Source organism: Notolabrus celidotus, chromosome 5 (assembly GCF_009762535.1).
Source record: "Notolabrus celidotus isolate fNotCel1 chromosome 5, fNotCel1.pri, whole genome shotgun sequence".
NCBI lineage: Eukaryota > Metazoa > Chordata > Actinopteri > Labriformes > Labridae > Notolabrus > Notolabrus celidotus.
Window position 1 is genome coordinate 37,861,478 of NC_048276.1, and position 14,265 is coordinate 37,875,742.

At 42.8% G+C, this 14,265-nt stretch overlaps 1 protein-coding gene across 2 annotated transcripts in view; it reads right to left on the bottom strand.

Annotated features, from left to right (window-relative positions):
• LOC117812224 (AP-2 complex subunit beta) overlaps positions 1–14,265 on the bottom strand; it is a 35,042-nt gene that overhangs the window by 11,357 nt on the left and 9,420 nt on the right. The window contains exons 5-16 of one of the 2 annotated variants that reach the window (XM_034682863.1): positions 13,797–14,042; positions 11,285–11,475; positions 9,262–9,483; positions 8,915–9,035; positions 8,468–8,563; positions 8,195–8,310; positions 7,883–8,048; positions 7,658–7,756; positions 7,154–7,413; positions 4,928–5,120; positions 1,930–1,971; positions 187–339 (exon numbers count right to left, since the gene is read on the bottom strand). In XM_034682863.1, the coding sequence (XP_034538754.1) occupies positions 187–339; positions 1,930–1,971; positions 4,928–5,120; positions 7,154–7,413; positions 7,658–7,756; positions 7,883–8,048; positions 8,195–8,310; positions 8,468–8,563; positions 8,915–9,035; positions 9,262–9,483; positions 11,285–11,475; positions 13,797–14,042 (1,905 nt within the window). The remainder of the gene's footprint in view (positions 1–186; positions 340–1,929; positions 1,972–4,927; positions 5,121–7,153; positions 7,414–7,657; positions 7,757–7,882; positions 8,049–8,194; positions 8,311–8,467; positions 8,564–8,914; positions 9,036–9,261; positions 9,484–11,284; positions 11,476–13,796; positions 14,043–14,265) is intronic. The other variant, XM_034682864.1, reaches the window with a different exon arrangement.

A 14,265-nucleotide genomic window follows, 5' to 3' on the forward strand; every position in this document is an offset into this window, starting at 1 on the left:
CTCCTTGTGTCGTACATGATTCACTTTGCACTGTCATCCCTGCAGAAACATTAAATCTGCTGAATGTAAAGGACACTGAGCTTTGTGTTTTGGCACAGCTCTATGTCTATGTTCATTGCTACCTTCACTGACCACACAGCCATGTGAGTTTATTGTTTCAGAAAATTGAAGGTTCAGTGAACTCACAGCTTTCTGGACCACGTAGCCTCCGGTGGTGTTGGCCATGCCTGTGGAGAGCTCAAACAGGTCATTGAGGCCGCTGCTGGCAGCTGGAGGTGCTGGTGTGGGTGACGGAGCAAATGTGCTCGGGACAGATGAGGGGATGAAGTTTTGTCCCACCTGAAGCAAATACACACACACACACAAACACACACACATTGTAAGTGACCAGGATTAAAATAAGCATCACTGACCATTTCACAGTTTGCTAAAAACCTAAAAACACAATCACAAAAGCAACCTGAAGCCATGCCAAAACAGAGACCATTATAACACTGTTGTCAGATACAAAGGAAAACATCGTCTGAATTACAGCAACATTAAAGATTAGCTAAAGCCACAGACAGAGAGAGGGAGGAGAGGTGAATGTGTGTTTCCCTGGTTTGGTGTGTTTTAGCCAACAAAGGTATGATGAGCATAGACTACAGTAGGATGAGACAAAGCCCTGTGTTCATAGCAGCCCTACTCTCTGATCTGTAGGGACAGATCCACTGTAATGACTGTAGTCAGATCTGAACTGTGATCTCTGCATTTGGTTTGATAACAACCTTCATTTTGAAAACAGTATCACAAAACTCTTACAGTCATGTTTTATTATCTTAGAAATATTTCAAAAATACAATTTTTTTTTTACTTTTAAAGACACAGATTATTTTACATGCTATACAGAGCTCAGCTGCCAGGCTTTTATCCAGAACCAAGAAATATGACCACATCACGCCTGTTTGAGCTTCTCTACACTGGCTGCCCGTACGTTTTAGAATTGATTTTAAGATTTTTACTTTTAAAGCACAACACGGTCTCAACCCCAGTTTTATCTCTGACCTTTTATCTCCATACATTCCAATGTGAATCTGCCATCCTCGGGCAAAGAGCTACTTTTGGTCCCAAAAGCTTGTCTGAAAACACAGGGGGATGAGGCGTTTTCAGTCGGGCAGTTCATTCCACAGCTGTGGACTGAACTGCCCGAGGTAATCAGGTTGGCGGTGTCTGAGCTCTCCTTTAAGTCATCGCTCAAAATGTACTTTTATAGGAGAGCATTATCCGATTTTATTTGATCACGGTGGCCTGCACAGGGTTCTGCTTTTATTTTATTTGTATGATTTCATGTTCTTTTAATAGTTATGACACTTGCACTAACTGTTTGGTCTTTTAAAATGCTCTTTATTTTGCACATGTCCTTTGAGGTGTTGTAAAGCACTTTGTAACATAGTTTTTGTGCCCTGTAAATAAAGAGTATATTATATTATTATTACCATTATTGTTATTATTATTATTATTACTACTATTATTATTATGTTATTATTATTATTATTATTATTATTATTATTATTATTATTATTATTATTATTATTATTATTATTATTATTATTATTATCTCATGGTGTCTTTTGTCAAACTACACATCCTTTCCTATAATCAGAAAATGCTACATCAAAGAATTCAGTTTATTTCTGAGCACAGTTTGGTCTTAGTCTCTGGGATGATATGAGGTTAGCAGCCAGACTGAAATGTGTGAGAGTGAAAGTTGGCTCAGATCTGTATAAAGTGTGTGTGGTCCTTTATCTGGAGATATCTGAGTGCAGAAAAACAAGGTTTACAATCTTGGTACAAACTTGACAAGGTTTGGTTTGAGAGTGTGATGGGTTAAATTGAGTAAGCATGCAGCATGCAGACAGGCAGACCGCCAAACAGAAGGGCTGGACTTACTGCTGGACTTCCCCCAACACCTCCGCCCAGGTCTCCCCCCAGCTACAGGAGAGAAGAGAGGCCCCCAAAGACAGCATCCAAACATCACAGACCAAACATACAAACAAAGACAGAGACAGAGACTTTCTTAGCAACCGCAACCCATCAAGAGGAGCCCTCACGTTCTGGGACAAACAGCAGCTTTGCTTGTTAAGTCACACATTTTATAAGGAGACCTTCAAATCTGCAACAAGGTTATCAAGAGGTCCGGTTATTCCAGCGGCTTGAAGAAGCGAAAAAAGCAACTTTAAACAGAGGATCAAGTACAGCAGGGCTTAATGCAGCTCTGTGGAGGACAAATACTTCACAATCATGATGTTAGGGTGACAAAGGTTTTCAATATTTGGAAGTATGTCTTCACATTTTAGTCATGTATATAAGGGTAGGGAGTATTTGATGCTGTTTTAGACTAAATACCGATACAGTACCAACAATGACAGTAAAACCCAAAGAGTAACAACAAAACATGTAGACTTAAGGCTGGTTTATACTTCTGTCTCCCTTACGCAGCAGGGGTTGTGCGTCGATGTGACAGTGTCACGCAGCAATTCTCAGCTGAAACTAGGGATGTAAATATCAAGTATTTTATATGATGGATCTCTGGAAAAGTTAACGATCAATTATTGATTAATCATTGAACGTGAATGTTTTCCATGTCAAAAACAATGCCAAATGTGTTTTTACACCTGAATCAAATTTTCCTTCATGACACAATGTGTATAACTGACAGTATTAAATATCTACGGATCATATTAAGGTGTTCAAAATGTTAAACACACTGAATATCAACGTGTGGAGCAGGCTCATAATCTCTGTGGACATACAGTCACAAAAGTGAAGGCTCAGACTTTAACAAGGGAACTGAACAGAAACAGATTTCAGACTCACAGTGTCCACTTTTCTGTCTACTCGTTCTTATTGAGAAAAATAAGCATGTGAGCGTGGTCAGGTGTCAGCCGGGAGGATAACCGGGTCATAATCAGTCCGGCGGCGGAGAAAAGAAGCGCTCGTGGAGACCTGTCACTCAGCTGCAGCCCCCAGCTGAGCGTCTCCGCTGTGAGCAACACCTTCAGTCAGCTGATTCACATGAAACATGCTTTAAACTTCAAACACCTCCCTGATAGCTGAACCAAATATGAGACCACATGATGTTTGTTCCACATGAGAGAAAATCCAAACAACAAAATGTGTTCCAGTAAGTTCTTAACAATCAATTAATCCATACTCCATTCATTGATGACATCCCTAGCCAAAACACTTGAGGGCAGTGTGGTCTCTCTGATAGTCGGTCGCCTCCTTCCAGCCCCGCTACGATCTCTGTTTATTTTTCCACAGAGATTCAGATTGTGTTCTGTTAATCTACAGCTGATACATGTTGCTGTTTATCAAACAGACATGATTACATGCCGATGTGCGGCCAATGTCCGGGATCCTGGAAGTGCTGTAAATATAGGAAATACAATGCCGCCGAGTGGACCAATCACAGGGCTTGCAGTCCACGTCGATTCAACGCATAGTTACATTTTGGAGGAGGTGCACGTCAGCTACGTGCGTAGGCCTCTTCGTAGATACGGGAGCTAGCGGACCCCAGACGTAGGCTACACCGTTGATTCGACGCAGAAGTATAAATCAGCCTTTAGGAATAGATCATTTTACTGAGAGAATAAAGTAAGTCTCAAACATGTTCCTCTTTATGGCATAAGAATATCCTCCATACTAGAGAGAAACTGTAATTGATGGTTTATAGATTTAAAATCAGAATGAATGTGATAGGTCGTCACACCATTATACAATCTTACTCTACAGGCGTTTGATAATCATGAAAACAAATTCATTACAGATTTTGTGAATGAAGCTTGCATTACTCTGTTTGATGTTTTTATGTCAGTCTGCGCTCCTCTGCCTTCTGTACTGTGAGTCTATCTGCTCTAAAACCTTTAAAGGTGACATGTCACGCTTTTTTCATCAATATATATTGGTCTAAGAGGTCCCCAAAACATGTCTTTAAAGTTTATGCTCAAAAAAACACTTTGAAATCAGATTTTGGTCTGCCTGAAAAACCCTCTTCTTCAGCCCTCCTCAGAACACTCTGTTTACCCTCTGACCACGCCCCCTCAGGAAGTGGATGTGCCTCGGCTGTCCAGCACGTTGATCTAATGTTTACATGTTGGCTGAATATACACGGCTGCTCAGAGATCACGTTACTTCAACCCTCTGAATCTGATCCAGAATCTGATCCTGACGGAGAGGCGCCTGCAGCAGGACCTTTCTGAAGGATTGGTCGCAGATTTAATGTTTCTTGTTGTTTTATTTATCAGTATGTAGACGTGTGTCTTGGTACACAGCTACAAACGTGTAGCTATGTGGCTATGCTAACTAGCACTAGCACTTTTCCATGATAAATAAAAATCATCCACTAGATCTTCAAATCTGCAGACGTGGGGAGTAAAACCGACCTTTGTGTTTATTAAGACAGCCTACAACTAGCATGCCTCCCTCCTAAGCTCCTTGTTAGCACACATGTGTGCAGGGAATGAAAAACAGAGGAGAAGTTGAGTTGTATTTTATACAGTCTATGGGCTGAACAAGCTCCGAGCTCTGACCTCCGTGACAGACCGGATATTGTTGTGACGTAACAAAAACACTGAAAACTGAAACGTTTCACACACATTTACAGAAAGGTGGAGAAATCTGAACAGGGGCAGAATGGATTTTTTTCATTCTCGGGGGGTTTGTAGACATGCCAGGGAAACATATTTCAGGTAGAGAACCATTAAAAAGTCCATTTTGCATGATATGTCACCTTTAACAATGAAAATCATCAGAACTCCTCTTTATTTTATAACTCTATATCTTCTTTAGTTGTAATAAAATTTAACTTTTCAGACCTATTCAGTCATATTAGTGCAGTGTGTGTGTGTGTGTGTGTGTGTGTGTGTGTGTGTGTGTTGCAGCTAACCAAACTGTCCAGTCCTCCTCCTAGAAGGTCCACTGCACCCATCTGCATGGAGGAAACCTGGGGCACATTGACTGGAGGGCCCAGGTCCAGGTTGAGAAGGTCTCCCAGCAGGTCGCCCTGACTGGGGATCACATGTGGCTGATCCATGGCAGGTGCTGGCCCGCTGCTCACAGGGCTCTCACCTGTATCAATGCTGCCATAGAAAAAACAACAAGGGAAAGGTTTGATGTTGAAGTGTCAGGGAGTAAAACTCTAATTCAAACTTGGTAGAAGCGATGTGCAGAGACTAGAAACAGCCTTGAATGCTACTAAACGAGTGGACTTGACATTATGTAGCTCTACGGAGAATGTCTGGTGAGAGACAACGAGCCTGCAGAGTTTCTTAAAGTCAGTTCAGGGAATCATCCGTCTCCTAATGCTACGGGAGAAAACGTACCTGTCCAGGCTCATGGATAGAGGAAACATTGTGAAGTTATGACTTTACACAATCAATCATAACGTGGACAGTTTCTTATAAAGTCAAAATAAAGTCTTGTTCAATAAGTTTGCTGACAGAGTGAAATCTTCTGTCCACAGTTTCCTGTCAAACAGCTGAAAACTATCACTTCCCTATTAAACATCAGTGAGTGCTGATATCTTCATGTAGCACTCAAATATCTTGATTTCCAGAGCAGTTTGTTTGGAACATGAGAATAAAATAAGGCCTGGGATGTTTTTTAAATCCACATCTTATGCAGCAGCAACTCTTCTTAGGCTGTGAATATTTAGGTAGAGCCTAAAAACAAGGGATGTGGGATCTGAACTTGACGTTGAAAGGAACAAAGTGTATATAGAAACTTTGCTTTTAAATCACCTGGCTGTCCTTACATCATTACGTCATAGCCTAATTTTCCCACTACGTAGGTAAACAAATGCCATATGTGCTGGTCACACTTTGTAAGGCAGGGAGACGGTGTTTCAATTTAAATAGTGACCCTGTAATCTGGCGACTTTCAGACAGTTGTTGTGGTGACAGTAAGCGGCAACTTCCGGATAGGAGAATTGAGGCCAATGCCGAAGTGTTAAAAACTGCAGTTCATCGAGGATCCACTTGAGGCTGGCTCCGGAAGTACTGAAAACCACATACACACCAATTCAAAGAAGACGATCTTTACAGCACGAGTGTAGTCTGGATAGCTCATTTCTCTATTGGCACACACTGTACAAGGGGGGGATTTTTTTATAACGCAGCAACTTTGAAGATATTAAGATTATGAGAGGCACAGCTGACTTGACTGACAGGCGAGAACACTGTAGCTGTTGGCTAGGAGGCTCAAAGCCCGCCTCTTTACCTCACACTCACTCAACAGCAGTTATGTTGAGTTCAGCATTTCCAATATGGCTGTCACTGACGATTGGCCTCAAACAGCGCTTCAGAAACAGATGGGTGACGTCACGGACACTACGTCCATTATTTATACAGACTATGGGTGACGGCAGCTGTTGAAACACGGAAAGAGTCCTGACATACGCATCTTAGTTTATCTTCCTATTATAATGTCAAAATATATTCATCTAGTATGTCTTTAATGACAATCTGAAGGCATTTGCAAGAGACTATTCGGCTGAAAGTCGCCAGTTGTCTGGGTTGCCATTTACAGTGAAACACCGGCTTCAAGACACGTTTAGCCACACTACAACACAATGACTCAGTTTGAAGCAGCAGGAGGTCAAATGTCTCATCCAATCAGCATGTTTGTTAAATAACTCTTTCTTCTTTTCTGCTTTTTTTTTTAATTGTATTTTTTTTACTTTTACATGTTCGAAATAAAGTCATCAAATCAAATGTTGGACACCGCTCACAGAAATGCAGAAGTGTACAAACAAAGATGAGAGAGGCTTTAACTGCTCTGATCACAAGCACCAGATCTTCTGCTGATGTTGAATTGGATGGAGAAGGTGAGTAATGTTAGCCTATCGCTATTATTATGCCAACTATTAGTTTCAATCAAAATTGCCTTGTAGCTGTATTACTGCATCCATTAATAGCCGAGAACACCTCTTCAAGGCGATCTCGGCTCGCTGGTTTGGTTCTGCTTCAGGGTGTGATTGCTGTGTTCACATATGTCCAAACAATCTGAGCTCAGGGGTTGTTTCAGAACAATGTCTCCTAACGATGACGGTGTGAAAAGGAATACAAACTCTTTCTGGGTCTATAAGGAAGGACCTGCTGTTTCTGTGTCCCACCTGCTGTGCTGCACAGGAAGGTGTTTCCGGTGGATCCCGTGGCTGCCCTCGACGAAGGCGCTGGGAGGTTTGTGATACACAGATGCCAGGGAGCCGATGTGGCAGATGAGCTCGTCCAGCAGGGTGGGCTCAATCAGGTCTGTCTCCTCTGAGATCAGGGGCTTCTCTGACAGGACCACCTCCTTGGCGGTCACAGGGTCAGTGGACAACAGACGCCAGTAAATGTAGCCTCGATCACGCAGGTCAGGGTTGTCAGAGTCCTGTAGAGAAAAAAACAACACACAAGGAGATTTATTTGTGTCCTGTTGAATCTAATCCGGGTCTGGGAATTACATCTTGCCAACTAGAATGACAGGAAAGACTTCTTTTATAAGCTCCAGAGAGGTACGTTGAACAAAGTGGACCAGAAGCTTCATCCAAACACAAAACCAGACATTTGTGTTGAACATCTAAATCATGAATCTGACGTGAACCTCAACTTCTTTCAAAATAAAGGTGAGTCACCTGAGTGGCCAGGCTGAGGACCTGCTGCACCAGCTCCTGGGTCTCAGATGGTTTCTTCAGGAACAGCTTGACGATGGCAGTCAGCAGAGTGAGCTGGACCTGTGATTGAGAGCACACTGTTTAGGGTACTGTCTTTGAATGTCACAGTGATGAACAAAGTACAGTCCTAATCCACGCTGTGTAGGCCTGAACCACACAAAGGTTAGACTTGTCAGAAACCTCTACCTGGGTGCTTTCATCATGGAAGCCTTCGAGGAAGCTCTCCAGCAGCTCGTCAGCATTATCAATCCTCTCAGCATACTCCCCGACAATCCAGATCATGGCAGCTCGAGCATCAGGCTCATCAAGGGAGTCCAGGTTCTCACACAGTGTGGCAATGATGCTCTCATACCTAAAGGGACACCAGGAGAAATGCTGGTCAAAGCAGAAACTGTGACCTGATGTATAAACTGAATAAAACCCAGCAGTGGTATCTGTCCGAGACTGGGGAGTTAGTTTATCATTAAAGAGTCCTCAGGGTTTCAGTAGGACACATACTTGTTGGGGTACTTGCGGAAGATGTCCCTGATGACGACAATAGCCTCCTGAACCACATAGTTGACCTTAGTCTGGATCAGGTCCAGCAGGGTGCTGACGCAGCGCTCAGCTGATTGCTGAAGGAGATAAGGAAAGAGGAACATTTCAGCACTTCTTTCAGTGAGGTTATAAAAGTTCATATCAGAGGTGACCACTTTGATTTGACTGCAGAGGCCTGAAGCATTAACAGAGCACAGAGACACCCACAGAGTCAACATTGACAATAGATCTCACCTCGACTTTGATGGCGCAGCGTCCGATGGCTCGCACAGCCTTTCTCACAAAGTCAACATCCACCTCTGTGGCGTATTCCTTCAGTTCAGCCAGAACCTGAAAGAGACAGATGATAGAGGTGAAGACATCATGTCACAAACACTTTGTGATAGACGTTTTTTAAAAACTGTATATCAGTTTTATTAACTGTTAGGCTTTTGACATTAATAAAGATTAATCTACAGATCTAGTTCACTTCAATAAATATGAACAAATGACACAATACAAAACTCACTGAGTGCTTCTTCTGAACCCTGAAACTCAACGTAATCTAATCCTTTCAATCACTCTTTATCCACATCCAAAAATCTAGATTCTCTCAACCATAATTATTAAAGATGGAGGAGACGGGAAGCCCTTTAGCACAATCATCCTCCTAACAAAGTTTGCTTGTTGTGTTGAAGGTACCTGAGCAATATTGGCCTGAGAAGCCAAGCGGATCATGATGTCCAGTTTCTCCAGTTTCACATAGATCGGGTCGTTGTACTTCACAAAGAAGACTTTGATCTCCTGCTTCAGGATCTCCGGCCTGCACACAAAGCATTCAAACATTCACAATGACAGAAGAAGTCTTTCCTGACGCCGACAGCTCCACAGAAATGAGTGTGGATGTTTTAAAGAATGAATAAGATGAAGCTCCTGAAATCTTTGTTTAAATGTGAGTTGCAGAAATGATCACGTTATACTCAAGCTTTAAAATCTAAATGCTACAAGTGTTTGTTCACTGAATTCAAAGCCACATTTTGAGCTCCCACCTTTTCTGGACGATGAGGTTGATGTTCCTCAGAGCCACATACTGGACCTCGGGCTCTCCGGAGAGCAGGGTGACCAGGGGTGGGGATAACTTCTTCAGCAGGGTGTTATAGTAGTCGGAGTCCTTGGGCAGCAGCTCTAAGAACTTCATCAGCACCTTGACGGCGGACAGGACCACCGCTGAGTTGGCGTGAGACAGCCGGGGAGTGACGCGCTCACAGATGCTTTAGAAGGAGAGGAGGCGGAGGTCAGATTGCATATTTCTGGAGGGTCCATGATGTTCAGGGGTTACAGTGCTAAGTGTGAAACAAAAGTTCTGGGATTCAAGTCTGGACAAGGACTTAAGATACATCTCTCTTCTTGTGCGATTTGATAAAGTCATGTTTACTTCCCTCCAAGTAAAGGATTTTGTGTTATTTGTCTAGGTTCAGAGATATTTGTCTTAGAGTCTTGTCTTGAAACCAAACAACTTCAGAGATTTACATTTCAAAGATTCAGCTTCCTTCAAGATTTTTCAGAAACAGTGCCACTGTTACTTTCGATAAAAGAGAGCTGACAGGGAAAAAGAAGCATACATTATAGTTCTGTACTTAGCATCTACTTGAAAAGTTACAAGAAATATCACAGACTATCTCAGAAACATCACTATCACCACTATTATCTCTCTCTCTTCATCTCCCTCTATCCCTCTCTCCAACACGGTATCAACAGATGTGTGTCTAACATGAGTCTGGTCCTGCTGGAGGTTTCTGTCTGTTAAAGGAAGTTTGTCCTTGCCACTGTAACTTGCTAAATGCTGCAAAGTGCTCTGCTCATGGTGGATTAAAGCTGGGGTTGGTAATCAGATTTAGATACACTTTTTGTTATACTGGTTAAAATGATCTTTATGTCCTGATGGTAATCAATACATAATGTGTTCCTAAAAAAGAGTGAAAAAAAGCTGCTTTCTACAGCCGGAGTAAACCTGGGAAAACACCAACCAATCACCGTTTTTTGGCTCCCCAAATTTTAAACCAATCATATCCCGTCCAGCCGTTCTGCCCTCCTCCTGCGCGTACATTTCCCCGGCGTGCACTCCTCTGAGTCCCCATCTCCTGCCTCTACTTCCCCTGACTCTATTTACTGCCCCTCTCGCTCGACCTCGGGCCTGTCCCCTCTGACCTGATGAGGTGCTTTGCTCAGGACTGTAGTCCGGATCAGAGTCTAAAAAGCTCTCACCAACAAGCAGAATAATTAATGACGTTCAGTAAGTCCTACAGAAAATATAGATTTATTGTAGCGTCCGTCCGGACGCTGTAGTGATGACGAGCCGATTCGTGAACACGTTGAGTTTTAATAACCGGTCACTGTCATCCGTGATCACGCCAACCAACAAAACAACAATCAATGTTTGAATGAATGAAGAACTTCTCCTCTCCTCTCTCCCACTCGCACACTCTATACCTCTCCTGATGCCTTCACTGACCGTCAACACTGTAGGAATTAAGAACATCTACACTGAACATGTTTAACAAACAGTAGAGCTGTTACAGTATGTGTTATAACTTTTCTCCTGATATCGTGTCACCAGTACAACTGGATAATGCTAGCATGATAGTTGTGAGTACTAACAGCAGCCATGTTTGTTTGTGTTTTTAACTTTCACTATGAGAATGTTTTGATGAGGACCAGTTTTGAATCAGTCACCATCATATGGTCGAGAATCAGCGGCGCTCGTTCATGTGAGCGGGGGGGCGTCGTTTTGGAGGAGCTCCGAGGGAGGAGGGGAGGGGTTAGACGGAGTCATGAGGAAAAGCTACATTCAAATTCATGCTGGTTTTCTGAGACTACCAACCCTAGCTTTAAGATGAGATCAGACTGAGTCCTGTCTGTAAGATGGGACTGGATCTGATCCGGTCTTGATGTTGGGTCTTTGTTAATAATAGAACATAGAGTACGGTCTAGACCTGCTCTGTTTGGAAAGAGTCTGAGGAGAACATTTGTTGTGATTTGCCGCTATACATATAAAGATTGAGTGATTGCTACCTTTGAGCCTCACGCTCATCCTTAGGGTTGTAGTTAGACAAGCAGTCCAGGATGAAGATCTGTCCCCACTCTGTGCACTCATTCAGAGCCGTCAGCAACTTGTTGATGTTCTGAGGATTGAGGTCCAGAAGGTTGCTGTTGGGGTGAGACTCACTGATCTCAGAGAGGGCAGCGACTGCATTGGCCACGACCTGAAGGACAGAAGTTTACTGAGATGAAACCACAGGACGGAAAACTCTTTGACACCTGTCAGAAATCATGAACAGCTCATTCATAAATCAGATGTCACCAGGAGGAACTTCAGTCACGCTCTAATGATGCTGACAGTAAATTGAGTTCTATTAAAACACAGTCTGTTTTTAGGAGAGTAGTTCAGAAACTCATAGACTAAATGATCAGTATTGAAGTAATCTGTCATTTACAACCTATGCTATTTATTATTCAATGCATTTATTTATTGTATTGCACATATAAAAGAACAAAACAAAGAATTACTGATAATCAACAAGAGCCAAGATATAAAAGGTAAGGTAAAGGTACAACTAACTTTAGTGACAATAAACGTGAAGCAGGATTAGGGATGGGTACCGAATTCGGTACTTTTATAGGTATCGACCGAATTCCGTCGGTACTACCGAGTACCGATTCACGTAAAATCAAACGGTACCATGTTTCGGTACCTGAATGCATCATTGTGACTGTGAGGGAGTTAAGAATATGCGATTTTTCCAGACTTTCGACCTGTAATAAAGTCAGAGGCTGATCGGGTAGACGACTCTGCTCTCTGCATCTGTGTGAGAGCGTGTCAAACGGAGCCTGCAGCTGACGGGCGCGTGCACTCACCGCGAGACAGAGCTGAGGGAAGATTAGGTTTATTTTATACAGTCTATGGTTGAGACAGACCCTCTGGCCCCAACTACCTGCCCTGTTTATGACCGTTCCTGTGTGTGTGAATGCCCAACCAGTAAGTTGTGTGTCCTGTTATCATAAAGAGACGGAGAACTGACTTTTTCCCGTCCTCAGGCGTTCACATGTGTTCATTGATAAACTCCTGAAAGAGCAATTAGACGCCATGAGCATGTATCAGCTAATATATCTAATCACCTATATAATCCTGTTTCTGTTCATTTCATGTTAAATTAAATAAATATGTTAAATTAAACAAATTTGAGATTTTTTTTAAATTAATATTTATTACCACATAAACACACAAAAGTACCAAAAATTGGTACCGTTGAGTACCAGTACCGATTCCCAGGTACCGGGTATCGGTACCGTATCGGTTCAAATGTGAAAGGTCCCATCCCTAAGCAGGATACTAAAAAACTCTAGTGGGGCGTTCACACCAAACGCAAATAAAATCAATTGTGCGAATAAATTACATGTAAAGTGAATGTGGAGACGCGAATAGATGCGAGTAGTGGTCTGGCGGCATGAATCGCGCAAATTGGGCGATGCAAATCATTCGCACGGATGACGCAAATTCAATCGCGTGAATGATTGGCCAGAGTTGAAATATCTGAACTCCAGCGAATCCATCACAGCATGATAGCCAATCAGCGTGCAGATCATCCAGTGACGTGAGGTGTGACGTATGGACCAGCGGAGATTCATTCATCTGGAATATATGGGACACTTTGATTATATCTCCGTGCAGCTTCCCTGAACTCTGTGACTCTACCTGTTTTTATGGGATGAGGAATAAACAGGAGCTCACTGTGAGGACAGAGAGGGAGGAGGATTATCTGCTGAGTGGTGAAAACTTTGTCTGTCACTTGAATCCAGCTATGGGTTGTAGTAGGAAGTTAGCTCTGCCCCCTTTAGCATAACCAGCTTCCCCATGCAATGTCCGCGAGCTTAACCCTGTTTGATAACAACAGACTGGTGTCATGTGGGCCCCCCCCCCTCGCGAAAATTAGCGTCTTGATCACTCGTGTACATGCAATTTAGACGCACAAATTTAGCGAGTCATCCTCGCGAATAGAGCGAGTAAACACAAAACATCGTTCGCGTCTGGGGTGAATGCGACATAACAGGCAGACAAAAAGACAAAGCATCAATGTGGAAAAGAACATCCAGATACAACTAAAGACGAAACACAAGGGTCAAACTGAAGGATTCATATTAAAAGAAAAGGTAAGAAGAACAGAACATTTTAAAAATGTTAGTAAGTATGAAGAGAAAGTGTCTGTAAATATGGATTACACTCAGTATTTGAATAAGTATCATGCTGCATTGATTAACTGACTTCAGAGAGTGTTGTCTGTTCACTGAAGGAGATGAAGTTTGTGCAGCGTGTAACATGCTCAACAATCCCAGGTGAGACCGTGCCTCTGCTGCGTGCATTAGTTTCTTTATGGTAACAGAGGGTTGTAACAAAAACTGCAACTAAAGTACATGGACCCTTATTCAGCACCATCCACTTGTCTGGGTTGCACTGAGTCTCAATCCCACTCAGTTTCCTGGGTTGTCTTTGCATGAATGAAGAATAAAAAGAAGAACTGAAACCTACCATGGGGTTAGAGTCAGCGATGAGGTCTCTCAGGGAGTCCAGGAAGCCCTGGTCCTCCACCATCTGGGCGTTGATGTCATGAAGTTTAGCAACACAAACGGCTGCAGTCTTCCTCACGTACGGGTCCTCGTCCTTCAGACACTTCCTCAGCGGCTCGCACAGATACTCTGTGATCTTGTCCACGCGGATGCAGCCCATGGTGCGGACAGCCAGAGCTCTGATCAGAGGGTTGGGGTCCTCACAGTCCTGCAGGGAAAGACAAGACGAGGCGGTCATTTTATGGTTTCATTAAGACATATCCCTGGAGCTTCATCAGTGTCTCTGAGAAAGAGCAAACTGAAAACTGAGATGTTTTCATTTAGTTTTCAACTTCATGCTTCAGTTGATTCAGGATGGTTTACATTAACTTTGAGTGTTTTGAACACAGTTGGGTTTTGAGGGAAGAAGCAGCTTCAACTAATATTCTAAT